The sequence below is a fragment of the Notolepis coatsorum genome, assembly GCF_963971535.1.
Source record: "Notolepis coatsorum genome assembly, chromosome: 5".
Lineage (NCBI taxonomy): Eukaryota > Metazoa > Chordata > Actinopteri > Aulopiformes > Paralepididae > Notolepis > Notolepis coatsorum.
In genome coordinates, this window is record NC_140169.1 from 126,712,666 (window position 1) to 126,729,400 (window position 16,735).

At 43.2% G+C, this 16,735-nt stretch overlaps 1 protein-coding gene across 2 annotated transcripts in view; it reads right to left on the minus strand.

Moving 5' to 3' along the window:
• Positions 1-1,067: 1,067 nt before the first annotated feature.
• Positions 1,068-16,735, minus strand: part of slc35a1 (solute carrier family 35 member A1) — a 56,531-nt gene continuing 40,863 nt past the window's right edge. For both annotated transcript variants that reach the window (XM_084313842.1, XM_084313843.1), the window contains exons 4-8: positions 16,389-16,541; positions 15,960-16,026; positions 10,361-10,537; positions 7,886-8,020; positions 1,068-2,161 (exon numbers count right to left, since the gene is read on the minus strand). In XM_084313842.1, coding sequence (XP_084169968.1) covers positions 2,028-2,161; positions 7,886-8,020; positions 10,361-10,537; positions 15,960-16,026; positions 16,389-16,541 — 666 coding nt within the window. In that variant the 3' untranslated portion in view covers positions 1,068-2,027. The remainder of the gene's footprint in view (positions 2,162-7,885; positions 8,021-10,360; positions 10,538-15,959; positions 16,027-16,388; positions 16,542-16,735) is intronic.

The window sequence follows — 16,735 nt, forward strand, 5'->3', positions numbered from 1 at the left end:
CAGATCAACTATGGATGGTGCAAGCATGGTGTAAACCCTAGATCTCATTTTAATTGGTACAACTGATCCTGAATGACAGGATGTCATTACAGGATAAAAAGGGAAAACGTGCTCTTGAATACACAGGGTTGGTCTATATGGTGTTCCTCCCAACGTCAATATGTACATAGATGTGCACTGTCCTGGGCCCTGTTCCTCGTACCTGGCTAACTGAGTTAGCTGGATAATTTTCAGGATAACTTGACTTTAGCTAGACCTGTCGGTTCCCCGACGCGCGATTGTCTAAATCACTATGGCAACAGATCAAAAAGTTTGAACCTGCTCCAGCGCAGGGTTAAGTTCAGTTAGCTGGATAACCTGCATGGCCACGCCCTCGGAAAGAAATGCCAGCTCCCTTCCTGAAATAATCCTCAGTCTAGATCCCATTATACCATTCTGAATTATGTTTTTGTGCTTCGTTTTTCAAGAGGGGGCTTTTGAAATGTAAAATAATAGACCTAAAATGCTGATAATAAATCATATTCAGCCTATGGATTTACTTTGTCCTAAATAATGCACGTCATAGTTATACGGATACGCCGCTCGCGAGTCACAGTGTACATTCTGTATGAACCGTAATTCATTATAGTTCATTGTTAAATAGCAACAGTAGTGTAATTATGGTCAAAACCCTATAAATAGCATTTGGAATAATAGATATTTCGCTCAGAATGAATGCAGCATGGTTTATATAGCGTTATCGGAATATACGGGGTGTAGGCTACTGACTGACTGTGCTCCGCCAGTGTTGAAACTAATGCACAGAAGCTCATTTCCTTGTTGTAATAATATATTCTACCACTGGGTGTCAGCTAAGTGTGCTCAGAGCTGTGCGTAGACATAAGCACAAAGTCAAGTTCAAGTTGAAATTGATGAATCCCACTTTGCTTAGAAATGATCGTACGCACAGGGTAAGCACAAATCTGTGCGTAAGACACGTTGATGAATGAGGGCCCTGGACTTTAATCACCAACATGTAGGATGTTTTTCAGAAGATGCATAGAAGACGTACACTCTACACCTCACAATTAGTAGTCATTTGGTGATTTTATGGTCACATTATACAAGGTCAACACTCATTCTGTGTGTTCTCACTGTATAGACAACAGAATGGATTGTATGGCGGTCAAGCCCTAACTTTTTTGAGAGCCATGTACACATTTTCATTCATTATATATTTAATGAAGGCATGGAAATTGCTTTGTTTTAAACAAAGATATTTACAGATATTGTAAATGCACATAAATCACATTATGAGGCTGGAGACACTATAAACATGTAACTATACATGCAGTTCATTGTCCACACGCCAAGTTTTGTGAGCGTGGCACATTCAGTACTAGTCCAATAAAAAATAAAACAGTCCACGACTCAACAGATAAAATAAAAGTATAACTAAAAATGGGTCTCAGTGATGAGAAATCCAAGTGATATTTCTATGTCCCCAATGATAGATATACATAAAAGTATTTTCCCTTACTTCATGCTCCAGCATCGCTGATAATGATTAACTTTATTTCAATGAGTCATTGTCAACAACTTGTTAAAAGGGACACTTTGTCAAATACACTCAAACACAATCAAATATTATTTTGGTATAAAAAAAAGATAAAATCAACAGTTTTATAAAATTAACCATATTCAAACTGACACCATCAGTCCCAAGAGAGTAGGGTTTGGCTGTTTGAACAGGAGGGGAGGGGGCCGAGGGTGCAGTGCAGGGAGGGTTGACCTACGTTCTGAAAGTAACACACCGTAGACTTGTCTGTACATTTGTAGTCAAACATTCAATATTTTTTTTTCTTTAATCTCGGAAGGATCATTGAGAGCAAGCTCTCATTTACAATGACGTCGAGAGCCTACCCATTGGTCAGTTCAAACAAATAAGAGGGACCGCTCCACAGCCTACCACCATGGGGTCCCAACTCCGGGCGACAGAGAACGTCTCCAGTTAAAGAGGTTTCCTTGTGTACAGTGTGTCAAAAGACTCAAACGGTGATGAGTTTCTGTCGGGCTTCCTTGTCCGTGTCTAGTCTGTGCAGATGGGAGGTGTCCGTCTTTGGCAGTCCATACAGGTATATGGAGACGCACACCAGCAAGGCTCCACATGCAAAGGTGACCGCTGTGTAAGAGGAACATTAAAAACAACATTTACATATAGACATAAATGGTTACTGATGGCATAAGAAGAAGGAAAAATTATATTAACCGAGAAAAGACCTTTGCTTTTTGTTGTAGAGGATGCAGTTATTTGTGCTTTTTAAAATATTAACTCCAGTTATTTCTTCCCTCCTAAAAATGCATTTGTGCATCCCATTCCCTAGATCCCTCTGATCCCTATATCCTTCTGATCCCTCTGATCCATAGCTCATTCTAATCCATAGATGCCTAGATCCTTCTAATCCCTAGATCCCCCTGATCCTTTTAACACTTTGGATGCCACCAACGCTATAAGTCGTTAGTTCATGCCGCCAGTTGAGTGCCCGCCAACGACATATATCGTTTGTTTGCCGTATTTTCTTTATTGGCGATTTGAATTCATATTTCATCAAGTCTCTCTGAGCTCAATTGGGAAGATACCGCCCCTATCATCTCTCCCTGTGTAACTGCACCCCATTACATTACACTGCTGAAGGGGGGGTGGTCAGTTTCCTCATTTTATTTTTCCCTCAAGGCATCTGAAGGATCGATTTTGCTCACCGGCCCGGAAAACGTGTGGATTATGTATTTACAGGACTCAACACTGTAATCAATAAGCGTGATCGATATTTGGAATGGCGATCAGGAATTGGAATAATCTTTTTGGATAACATCTGATCTCAGGTAAGGAATCTATTTTACCAGTCTTAGGATAATCAGACCTGTTTTCACGGAGATATAAGCTTTTTCCCTATGCGTGTGTGTGGCTGTGATCGCTGATGAGGAAATGAGAATATATTTTTCAGCCCGCCTCTATAGCGTGCATAAATACACATATACCATCGATAATCTAGCGTTTATTTGAAAACTATTCATAAATAGGCCGAAAAATGACAACGTTTGTGTGTATTCTAGAATATTCCAGTAAATGCCTTTTATCACGGAATCTTTATATTTTCCTTGAAAACGAGGGGTTTTCAAAATGCTATAAAACGAAAATGAACCGATAAAAAAACAATCCGTTTCGACAATGTTGACTGCAAACAAGTCATTGATAAACGACAGGCAGATTAGACCAGGGGTTCCCAAACTTTTCAGGCCGCGACCCAAAAATAACGGTGTCAGAGAGCCGCGACCCCCACTATTATAGGAGGTAAAAAATTATTAAAACATTTTTTATTAATACATTTTTTTTTTTTTAATAAATGGAAATGTATGGTTGAAACATGCACACGTTCAAACGCACACACACTAATAAGCATTGGAGGCTTTTAACCAGGGCCGGACTGGGGAAATCATTCAGGCCAGGAAATATAGTGCAAAATATAGCCCAAGTCAGGCCACTTTTTAAGCAGGGGGTCTGGGGGTCCCCCACCACGAAATTTCTTGTTACAAAGACTTCATTTCCTGCATTCTGGTGCAGGCATTTTTTGGCATCACAAATTATTGTTAAAAAACAGGCTAGCATATGTATGATTAGCAACAACACTGATTTTGATGGATTTTTTTTTTTCAGTTTTTTTGTAAATAATACAATCTTTTATTCAACTTCAGCCCTGATCATAACACCACATATTAATTGTATAATTCTAATCCTTTAAATGCCAGTGTGTGTGATGGCATATATTTGCAATATATCAAATGCAAAGTAGATTTTTCTGGGGGGGATTATTACAGACTAGAATGTGTCAATGATTAGCAACAACAGTTTTTTGTAAGGGTCCCGCCTCCACCAATCACATGCGGCTCCTTTTCTGTGTGAGAGCAAGAGAGAGAGCGAGAGAGATAGTTCTCCAACTTGTGTGAGTTGCAGTGATCTCCTGGTTGTTCCCCACCTAGGTTATCTAACTATTGCGCTGCTGCAACTAGAAACACTGTCCTGGCCTGCTTCTAAATTCAGTGGCCCGACTGCAAAAAAAGAAAAAAAGAAAAAAAGAAAAAGGGAAATCATCTGGCGACCCCCCCACGGGCGGCACCCCGATTTTGGAAACCCCTGGATTAAACACATAGCCATAATTTAAGAGAGATAATATGTGTTCACAACACTATCATTGAAGTCGGTGGTGGCATTTAACGGGGTTTTACCATGTTCACCAGTGGTAATCAAAGTGTTAATCCCTCTGATCCGAATACCAACACTTCATCATTGGAACCAACCGAAGGACATGCCTATTCTATTATAAATTCTATTATACAATATATTCTATTGTGCTTCTATGTTAATTTAGTTTATATTCCATTTTATTCCACCTTTCTATTTTCTATTCTACCATAAGGCCTACCGGGAGGAGGTTGAGGTACTGGAACGCTGGTGCCAGGACAACAGCCTGCTCCTGAACATTGGCAAAACCAAGGAACTGATCGTGGATTATAGGAGAGGACAGCAGGAGACACACACACCACTGATGATAAACGGGGCTACCGTGGACAGGGTGAGCAGCTTCAAGTACCTGGGGGTCCACATCTCAGAGGACCTGACATGGTCAACACACATAGGCACAGTAGTAAAGAAGGCGAAACAGCGTCTCTACCACCTGAGACAGTTAAGGAAGTTCAGAGTATCGGGGAAGATACTCCAGTCCTTCTACTCAGGAGCTGTAGAGAGCATCCTGACCGGAAACATCACTGCCTGGTATGGAAACAGCACGGCACAGGACAAGAAGGCCCTACAGAAAGTGGTGCGCTCAGCCGAGCGTACCACGGGTATTGCACTACCCCCCCTGCAGGTTCTATACAACAAGAGGTGCAAATCCAGAGCCTGCAGGATAATGAAAGACCCTCACCACCCCAATAACAGCCTGTTTCAGCTGCTGAGGTCAGGCAGACGCCTGCAAATCCCAGCTACTAGGACAGAGCGGCTTAGGCTCAGCTTCTTCCCCCAGGCCATCAGAGCCATGAACAATGTACATTGAGTGCTCAGAACATTGAACTGTCCACACACAAGCACACATGAACACACACACGACACGCACACTGTGCACGCTCACACACGAGCAGCCACTTAACACTTTAACATGAGCGGGCACACACTCATGTCGCACACACGCACACTTATGGCCAAAGGAAAGGACACTTTAAATTAGAATAACAGGAACAGTGTATTGCACTACCAAAGCTAACTAGCATGTCACACATGCGCTGTAAATAACTATGTACAGATACCGAGATGTCACTCCATGTTACCTGCTACCTGTTACTGCACAATGTTGTTTCTTCTTTTGATTCTATTATATGTACCACTGTATTGCACATCGTTGCGGGCAAGACCACCCGCATTTCATTGTATACCTGTATGCCGTGACAATTAAAACTCTTGACTTGACTTGACTTGAATTGTCTGTCTGTCAATGTTGCACCAAAAACAACCAAATCAAATTCCATGTATGTGAAAAATACTTGGCAATGAAGACCTGTCTGATTCGGATAAACCAATTGTCAATTGTCTTTTTAATGTGCAGATTTTAAATACATTTTTTAATGAACCTCTCTCCCGAGACATGCAACGTTACGACACGTCACCACTCTGAGAAGGTAACTCTAACCCAGCGGCCTCACACAGACACCATGAGAAGGTAACTAACCCAGCGGCCTCACACGGACACCTTGAGAAGGTAACTCTAACCCAGTGGCCTCACACGGACACCTTGAGAAGGTAACTCTAACCCAGCGGCCTCACACGGACACCTTGAGAAGGTAACTAACCCAGTGGCCTCACACGGACACCTTGAGAAGGTAACTAACCCAGTGGCCTCACGGACACCTTGAGAAGGTAACTAACCCAGTGGCCTCACACGGACACCTTGAGAAGGTAACTAACCCAGTGGCCTCACACGGACACCTTGAGAAGGTAACTAACCCAGTGGCCTCACACGGACACCTTGAGAAGGTAACTAACCCAGTGGCCTCACACGGACACCTTGAGAAGGTAACTAACCCAGCGGCCTCACACGGACACCATGAGAAGGTAACTAACCCAGTGGCCTCACACGGACACCTTGAGAAGGTAACTAACCCAGTGGCCTCACACGGACACCTTGAGAAGGTAACTAACCCAGTGGCCTCACACGGACACCTTGAGAAGGTAACTAACCCAGCGGCCTCACACGGACACCTTGAGAAGGTAACTAACCCAGCGGCCTCACACGGACACCTTGAGAAGGTAACTCTAACCCAGCGGCCTCACACAGACACCTTGAGAAGGTAACTCTAACCCAGTGGCCTCACGGACACCTTGAGAAGGTAACTAACCCAGTGGCCTCACACGGACACCTTGAGAAGGTAACTCTAACCCAGTGGCCTCACGGACACCTTGAGAAGGTAACTAACCCAGCGGCCTCACACGGACACCTTGAGAAGGTAACTAACCCAGTGGCCTCACACGGACACCTTGAGAAGGTAACTAACCCAGTGGCCTCACACGGACACCTTGAGAAGGTAACTCTAACCCAGTGGCCTCACACAGACACCTTGAGAAGGTAACTCTAACCCAGTGGCCTCACACGGACACCTTGAGAAGGTAACTCTAACCCAGTGGCCTCACACAGACACCATGAGAAGGTAACTAACCCAGTGGCCTCACACGGACACCTTGAGAAGGTAACTAACCCAGTGGCCTCACACAGACACCTTGAGAAGCTAACTCTAACCCAGTGGCCTCACACAGACACCATGAGAAGGTAACTCTAACCCAGTGGCCTCACACAGACACCTTGAGAAGGTAACTCTAACCCAGCGGTTTGACACGGACACCATGAGAAGGTAACTAACCCAGTGGCCTCACACGGACACCTTGAGAAGGTAACTAACCCAGCGGCCTCACACGGACACCATGAGAAGGTAACTAACCCAGTGGCCTCACACGGACACCATGAGAAGGTAACTAACCCAGTGGCCTCACACGGACACCATGAGAAGGTAACTAACCCAGTGGCCTCACACGGACACCATGAGAAGGTAACTAACCCAGTGGCCTCACACAGACACCTTGAGAAGGTAACTCTAACCCAGCGGCCTCACACAGAAACGAACAATGAACACTACACAACAACAACCACCAAACGCACATAGCACACACATCCACACGCACACACTCACTTTAAACAAACACACTGTAGCACCCACTCCACACACTTTATAGCACACACCCACTTTAAACAAACACACTGTAGCACCCACTCCCCACACTTTATATTTATTGATGAAGGATTGCACTACAACTCGTACACCTTACTGTAAATTGTACCTAAATTGTACCTCATCCCATTTCTGCTTTGCACTATATAGTACTGTACATTAGTACACTGCATAGTATTGTATATTATATGGTAACTCAGAACATTGTACATATGTCTATACCGAACACTGTGACCTCATTTTCTTCTTCTAAATTACATGCTATACTATGTTATTTGATACTATCTTGTCTAGCACAGTCTCTGGAGCGTAACAGTAAGAAGCATTTTGTATGACAACTATTAAAGAAACTTGAAAACTTGAAACTTGTAAACTTGTAAACACCATGAGAAGGTAACTCTAACCCAGTGGCCTCACACAGACACCTTGAGAAGGTAACTCTAACCCAGTGGCCTCACACAGACACCTTGAGAAGGTAACTCGAACCCAGTGGCCTCACACAGACACCTTGAGAAGGTAACTCTAACCCAGCGGCCTCACACGGACACCTTGAGAAGGTGAATGATTGACGTACTTATCTGCAGGCCGAACAGCATGACGGAGGCCACGGTGGAGAGGACGATGGCCGCCGCGGCGGAGAAGCCCTTCATGATGTTGTCTGTATACTTCACCACCACAGACGTGTACAGGCCACCCACACTGGCCAGAACTAGAGGGACAGAATACACAATGTTAGATGATTCAAGATGTTTATTTGTCACATACCGTACATACCAGGGCATACAGTGAAATGCGGGTGGCCATGCCCGATAAAGGCACTGGGTCCCATGTACACTGTCTACTATACAATATACAGTTTTTACTCATATCCTTATGCTATACTTGCTATTTCTAAACTATACTATACAAGAACCACATCAGTTCTTTCCTTAAAGTGACCTAAGGATTTGGATAGTCGACTATGATTGGCCAAAATGTGCCGTTAGTCGACTATTAGTAGACAAAAAATATAATATATATATATATATATTTTTTTATCATTCCATTTGGGCTGTGGGGGTGCTTAATGTCTGAAGGAGTCGACTGAAGGCTTCTTGTCCTCTGCAAAAGCATGCAATTGGTCCACTGATGGATACATCTTGATATTCGTCTAGTCTAGTGTGTTCATTAGATGGGTGAAATCCTCTTTCAGTGCCTCTGTGCCTGTTTTCGTAGGCAGTTAGCCTCTGGTATGCGTGCCATTAGCGTTAGCCACGCTTCTTAGGCCTCTTTTCTTTTGGAAAGAATGATAAAAAAATATATATATATTTTTTTTATAATTATTATTTTTTTGTATTCGACTAAGAGGTTGGCAGTCGACTACGGCTCCTTTCGACCGATTAGTCGACTAATCGACTAATAGGGGTCAGCCCGTGTCCTTCAATTAACATACGCACAATACATTACGAAGGACAGCTCACACCCTGGCTTCCACCTGTTTGACCTGTTGCCATCGGGCAGGCGTTACAGGTGCATCAGAGCCAGAACAAACAGGCTCAGAGACTGTTTCTTTCCCAGAGCCATCACCACCTTGAACTCTAACATGCACCAATAATTCACCCCTTCCCACTCCTACCACACTGTGCAACATCCTACCCCCTCAAGTGCAATACCAACCCACTACCGTCTGACACTGTGATTGTTATTTTGTGTATCGTTATTTTGTATATTGTTGTTATTTTATATATTGTACAGTATTGTAACATTGTCTTATTACTTATTGTATAGTATTTTACGTTTCTGTATAGTATTTTATGTTTCTTGTATAGTATTTTATGTTTCTGTATAGTATTTTATGTTATATTTTATTACTTGTGTGATTTTATTACTGCACCTTAAGTTTGAGTCGCAAATCTCGTATGCAAATATAATGACAATAACGTACAATCTAATCTAAATACTACAGCTGCCTTCCTAGTTATTTTCTCACCGTCTTTCGTGAGTCTGTCGGGGGAGGGTTTATGTTTTGCCTCCCGAGTGCTAAAACAAGTTATTGGTTGTTTCCTGTAAACGATACACAACTCTTTGGATAAAAGCATCAGCTAAATGACTACATGTAAATGTCAAAGAAGCCTGCGTGATGGCCAGTGATGCAGTGGTGGTCCCACGGGGTACCACACCGTCCTAGCAGTTTTCTGAGCAGAAGTACACGCAGTCGCGCACGGATGTGTATGCGCAGTCACGCGTGCACACAAAAATGCGCTCCACTAATTCGTTGTGCGCTAAGTACCCACCGTCTTATAACAATAGCGCAGGTCGTCAGGTGTCTTCAACTACACTACCCGGCACTTCTCTATCACCTAGACTTTGCATAATAATAGGATACCAATACTAACATAACAAAGAACGAGAAGTGCAAAACCAAAATACAAGCCCTGTGGGGGTTTGCTTGATCTGTGGAACCTCTCACTATGTGACAAATGGTCCCGACTGGAAGGATGAGGCATTAAGTTGTGCTTCAGAAGGAAACTGTCCTTCTATAAACTGTAAGTTACATTGTTAATTTAGTTTGTATTTACTTTTCTAGTTTAAGTTAATTGAATTAAAGAAATTGTAACTACAATATTGCATCTACAATTACATTTAAAACATTGTTTGTTTTTCAACCATATCTGTTGACAATATAATTTCTTTATATATTGAAGGCTACATCCTGCTACCTTTTTCAGCTTCTCTATTTCAAGGCAATATTTACAAAAACTAAACTAAAACTAGTAATTTCCTATACAAACATGTTTCCTACTATTTATGCATAATAATCATCTGTTCTGTGCGACCGCGAGGGAACATGTATGCGCGTGCGCGGGGGCGTCCAGGCAGTTCTGATATTACGACTGCATCCCTGGTGATGGCATTCATTTGCGGAAAGGACAATGTGGGAGATGTACCGATTAAACAGACTGACCAACTAGTCGACACATTTCAATAACCCGTTAGTAGACTATTGGAACTTCTCGAGTCAAAAGAAAACACAGGAAAACTTAAGTGCAAAATGTTCAACTTGACTTACATACTACAAAGCACACCCATGGGGTGTAGCCAAAGAAGAAGCCTTTCTCAAGAACCTTTTCCCCATCGTTTATGTAGACACCAGCCAGGGTGACTACGATACCCGACAGGTACATCTGGATGTTCCTCACCCAGAGGGACGTGTCGGAGCTCTTCAGGACCTTCTCGAAGTACACACCTTAACCACAACACACAAACACAAAGTACACACCTGAACCACAACAGACACATACACATCCTGGAGATCCTGCATAATTACATATTTCATGTTAAAAAAGGGATAGTTGTAATTTTTGGAAGCCAGCCTGAGTCTGATGATGATGATGATGATGAAGTAGAGTCCTTTCTGTTCCTCATACAGCTCTGGATAGTTAGCCACAAATCAATGCAATGTCAATGGGGACAAGCTCCTGTCTACAAGCTGGCTGAGACTCACTGGAATTTACTCCACAGTGCACATAAAGTAGACTTCAGTGAGCTTCAGTCAGCTTGTACAGACAAGAGCTTGTACCCATTGGTTTGTGGCTAACTATCCATACCTAGTATGAGGAACAGCATGGATTGTGCAGAGAAAGGACTCTACTGGTGTCTACTACTACCGACTCAATGAACATAATCATTGGTAAGAAATAGGGCTAGGGTTCCAAAGATCTTAACCAACCCTTATGATTGCAGACCTATATAATTCACATTAAAAAGGGGAACAACGGCCATTAACACTTTGAGTGCCAACGACGAGAAATCTCGTTATTAATAGTTGTTTTTTTTATTAGCGATTTCCATAAATGTTTCATCAATCTAGCCTCACGTTACCACTGGGACTCTCTCTGAGCTCGAACAGGGAAAATACCGCCCCCAATCGTCTCCCGGATGGTAATGCACCCTTTGGATTGGACTGAATGAAAACCCATGTGGAAAAGAAAATCCGGAATCCACATTTTACTTGTCAGGCATGTAATCCGAGCCGATTGCAGTCTTTGTGGTCCCTCAGAACAGCGTGGAATATGTGTTTCAAGCACTCAGCGTTGGATCAATAAACGCGATCGATATTTGGAATGGCGATCAGGAATTGGAATCATCTTTTTGGAGAACATCTGATTCCTGGTAAGGAATCTATTTTACCAGTCTTGGGATAATCAGAGCTTTTTTCACAGATATATCAACGTGTCCCATATGTGTGTATGTGTGTGTGCTGATCAGGAAATAAGATAATCGATTTTTCAGCCCTCTTCTCTATCGTGCATAAGTACACATATACTATCGATAATCTAGCGTTTATTTGAAAACTATTCATAAATAGGCCGAAAAATTACAACGTTTTTTGTGTATTCCAGTAAAGGGCGATTCCTGCAGAATCACTTTTTTTCGGGACATTTCCAAAAACGAGCGTTTTTCAAAATGTTATAAAAGGAAAATGTACAGATGAAAAAACTATCCGTTTCGACAATGTTGACTGCAAGCAAGTCATTGATAAGCGACGGGCGTATTAGACACAGCCATAATTTAAGATATAGTTTATGCGTTCGCAAATGTGCTCGCCCTCTCATTGAATAGAGCGTTGGCACTCAAAGCGCTAAATCGTGCGCCCCCTGCTGGCACTCAAAGTGTTAAGAAAAAAATAAAAATAATCGGTAGTGTGGCAACCCCAAGCCACCACTGGGCTTGGTGATTGAAGGGTGCTACTTAACGGCCCAATGGCTAGGCGCTGCCCATATTTGGGCATCCGCTTCCAGGCACACCTGCTGCTAGAAGGAAGACCAGCTAGCGAATCACGACGCGATGAGCGTGTTGAGGAGAGTGAGGAAATAGGGCCCAAGGACACACGCTCACTCTCTCATATCAGGGGCGAGGAGACAGACAGGCAAGCGGAGAAGCCGCCCCGACAGTCTAAGTTGAAGTCAGAGAGTAGTTTTATTCTGCAAACCCTACACCTGAAATTGCCACAATACAACATGTTAGAGAAAAGCCTGCACTGCACTCATGCCTGCACATTCACTGAGAACGTGCTTCAAACCCTGCCAGGCAACTTAAAACTTGAAATACACATTCAACAGGCTACGTAGCATTTACTGGAAGAGGAATGCTTTTACGTTAAGACAGCCAGGTATAACTTATATATCGTTGCTGGCGGAAGAAAACCTCGTAACTCGGGCGGCTGAGTGGCGCAGTGGGCAAGGCGCTCGCCACTAACGCAGGATATGCTGGTATCGAGCCCAGCTCTCTGTGTTGCTACCGGCTTGGCCGGCCGTCATACTAACACAATTGGCAGTGTTAGAGGGTGGGAAAGCCGGTGGGTGGGGATTGGATGTTGTCCCCCGGAGGGGACACGTGATGCAAGGCTTCTATCCTCACTACAGCAGACCAGTGGGAGGCATAGTCTAGGAACGTTCAAGACAGGGGAGGGGAGAATTGGAAATACGAAATTGGGATGGGAGAAAAATAGAAAATGGGGAGAAAAAGTGGATAAAAAAAATAAGAAAAAACTCGTAACTCCAAAAACCCAACTTTTCAGGAGATGAAAAAAACAAACACAGATTTGAGGGCGAATAGAGTTACGAGGTTTAGACAGATGATCGGTTTAATGCTTTCCCATTGTTTAAACTTTGTAAAACCACATACACATATGGAGGATGATCTACTGAGTTGATTTATAAAAACATTTAAAAAATAATTAAAATGGCGGCTGGGTGGCGCAGCGTCACGCATGAGATTGGGCCGTCCGTCATACTAACTCAATTGGCAGAGTTAGCGGGTGGGAAGTTGATGGGTGGTAATCTGGACGTTGTAAACAGCGACTCCTACAGGTCGGTTGGGGCGCCTGCACAGCAGAGACAGGAAAATGGCGGGGGCAGTGTGAGCCTCCTACACGTTACTCCTCGCCAAATGAGAGTCCGCGCTGGCAGGTGAAAAGATGCGACTGGCTGCCTACACATGTATCGGAGGGGACATGCGATGGGCTTCTATCCTCCCTACAACCGGCCAGTGGGGGGCACATGCGAGCAACGATCAAGACAGGGGAGGGGAGAATTGGCACGGCTAAATTGGGATGGGAGAAAAATAGAAGAGAAAAAAGTGGACCAAAAAATTATAAAAAATGTAAATGGAGTTACGATGTTTTCTTCCGCCAGCGACGATATTATAAGTTACATAACTTAAGTTTTCCTGTACTAGCCATTGATTTTGTGCTTGTACGGTCTAGAAAGTGTGAGTGGAGTAGAGGGCTGTGTGGTTGGAGTATACAGGCTACATCAGACGAGCGCTGCACTCGTCAATTTGGTCCATTTGCTTTTTGTTACAAGTCAGATTCAGAAGTCATGCAGTGTTGTTGAGTGAGAGTAGCAATGGTGATATTGGTTGTACTACCCAGTAAACAATATCATTATTTTAATGGCCATTGTTCCCCATAGTTTGCATAATGTGGCAACATGCAGGACTCCTCTTTCTGAGCCATCTGGTAGTAACGTGTATGTATGGAACAGCTTCTTAAAAAAGAAAAAAAAAGTTTATATATATATATATACACATACTAGTGCCGTCAATGGATTAAAATATTTAACTCGATTAATCGCATGATTGTCCATAGTTAACTCGTGATTAATCGCATTTTTCTTCTTTTTTTTTCTACCTTAAACAGATCTTGTTCAAGTTCCAAGTTTTAATACTCTTATCAACATGTGAGTCAACAAATGCTTGCTTTATGCAGCCATTTAACACAAAAGGATGACCCTCATGCATTGCAAATTTGCATCAAATTCAAAACAGAGTGATGCACAAAAGAATTATAATTTAAAACGATGAATAAAGTGTGCATGAAATAATAGGGAAAAGAAAACGTTAGGAACTTGTTACATTCACCCACACAAGGGCTGATTAATCACACTCTCCCAGCTCTCTTTCTCTCTTGCCCCTTCCTCATCTCTCTCTCACCCCCCTCTCTCTCTATATCTCTCACACACACACACTTCAGAAACAAACATAGTATCAATGAAAGCATCAATAATACACCCGAGTGAAGTCTAGTAAAAAAAAGTTTTTTTATTTTTATTTTTTTTAGTTAAAGAAAATAGTGGCCTTAATAGAATCGGGCGATAACGCGTTAATACCGCATTAACTTTGACAACCTTGGGGGGGCAGGTGGCGCACGGAGATTACGTTCGTCACCAACACCGGGAGACACTGGATTCGCCTGTTCGAATCCAGCTCCCGGCGTTGCTATCAGCTTGGCTGGCCTCTCACACTGATACAATTGGCTGTATCAGAGGGTGGGAAAGCTGAAGGGTGGGTCCTGGGCGTTGTGGACAGCGACCCCTACAGTTCGGTCGGGGCGCCTGCTCAGCAAGGGTTGGAACAAAGGAGAGATAGTGTGGCCTCCCACACGCTACACTCTCCCCGGTGAGAACCTGCGCGGCCAGGTTGGCCTGCCGGCAGGCTGCACATGCGTCAGAGGACAGCATGCGACAGTCTCCGGTCTCCCGGACCAACAGTAGGGGAAAGTACGCAACAACCAGGAAGGGTGGGATGGGAGAAAAATCGGGAAAAAGAGGGGAAGAAAGATAAAAAAAAAAAAAAAAACGTTGACAACCTTAATATATACGTATTGGCTGCCATGGGTTAAATTCATTATCAACCGTAGGTTGCCGGCTCTATTTGTCTATAGAGAAAGTCCCCTTCTTTGCAGGGCTATAACTTTTTAAATTCTATTGCTACATTGCCATTATTAGGGCCCATTCAAAGTCCTATATGTATTGTTCATTGTGTAGCAACGTTACACTTTTTCATTCACATATTCATAGTAAAGTATGGTCTAATGTATAAGTATGTTTTCATCTCTTTCTGCAGCTTTCTCCAGAACGTGATCTATAGCCCCAAATACATTATATTGATGATGCAATACAGTTTTATGGCAATCAGCGCGATATAAAAAATTCCAACTAGACGTACTTCTAGAAGTTACTACACGTCATCTGATGTTGACCGGATGGGCTAGGGGGCGTTTATAATTCCGTGGGCAGCGTTATACCAATCATCTAATGTGGGTCAAATGTTGATAATAGCAGTTAGTATCGAAGACGGTAATTTTACACGCTAAAACTCACCCCAGTCTCCGCGCGCCGTTGGGCGATCATCGTAGAGTAGAAATTTTACCATTATGGGATGTCGATTTACCCGGTCCATCTCCAGCTTGTATAATGGTATATACGTCCAAATCATGTTGTTTATCGAGTTATTGGCAATCGATCGCTATGTAGTGTGTCGAGATCGAGTCCCGGGACCTATATCGAGTGCCCGGAAGTAATACGGCCGACCAGCACAACCTCTACGGCACTTCCTGTTAAGCGATTGCGCCGATCGGCCACCAGATGGCGCTCCTGAACCGCCAGAGAGCTCAGTGGGTCCTCCTGGTGGATCTCAGGCCAGCGGAGGGGAAATATGAATCCGGTCCCAGATTTTTGAAATATTGATATCAAAGACGCTGTAAAGCGTCTTCGGCAACTTGAGCATGGCCGGGAATGACGTGTTTAGGCGTTTTCCGGCACCCAAAGTGTTAATATATACGTATTTAGTAAAACATGTTCTAGCAACACAATAACATACATTACCTGCAAATCCAGAGCACAGAACGGCAACAGCTATGGCTAAGAATCCAAGGTAGGGGTTTTGTTCAACCTGAAGGAACCATGGGTAAGAGACATGATGATAAACAGGGTGGGAAATTAACACCAGCTAGATGCTGGAAAACTCTAAATGGCAGGTTAAATAGAGGCGCTGGCTATAGAAGTGTTGATTGAACAAAACTGTTTCTAGCTCAAAACCATAATACCAGTAGTCTTCCAAATTAGGACTGTACTCAACCCCCCCAGGAATGCCAACCAGTCCAGAACTTAAGTTTATGCTTTAATTTATTATTTGTTATTGTCCTGCGAGTTATTGTTGATTATTACTGTTACTGTATTGTTTCATGTAAAAAAAGAGAAAATAAAACATTTGATCAAAAAAAAAGTTTATGCTTTAACACGGCGCAGTCTTACCTGGACCTTAGTGGCTTCTATTGGCCTCCATTGGACCAGGGTGACCCCCCCACACAGCATGCAAATGGAGAACCACTGCAGCCGGTTGAGAGAGCGGTTCAGCATGAAGACGGTACATAAGGCAGTGCATGGGATCTTCAGCTGATAAGTCACCTGTACCGGCAAACACAAAACAAGCAAATCATAGCATCAGAGAGCGTAAAGATCCCCTACACTCAAAACTACTTTTTAATGGTCAACTCCTCTTGAAGGCATTACTTTGACTATACAGTAGGGGTGGGAATCACCAGAGGCCCCAAGTATCAACTTTGTTTTAATTTGTCACGTATATGTAAAGTACATTACAG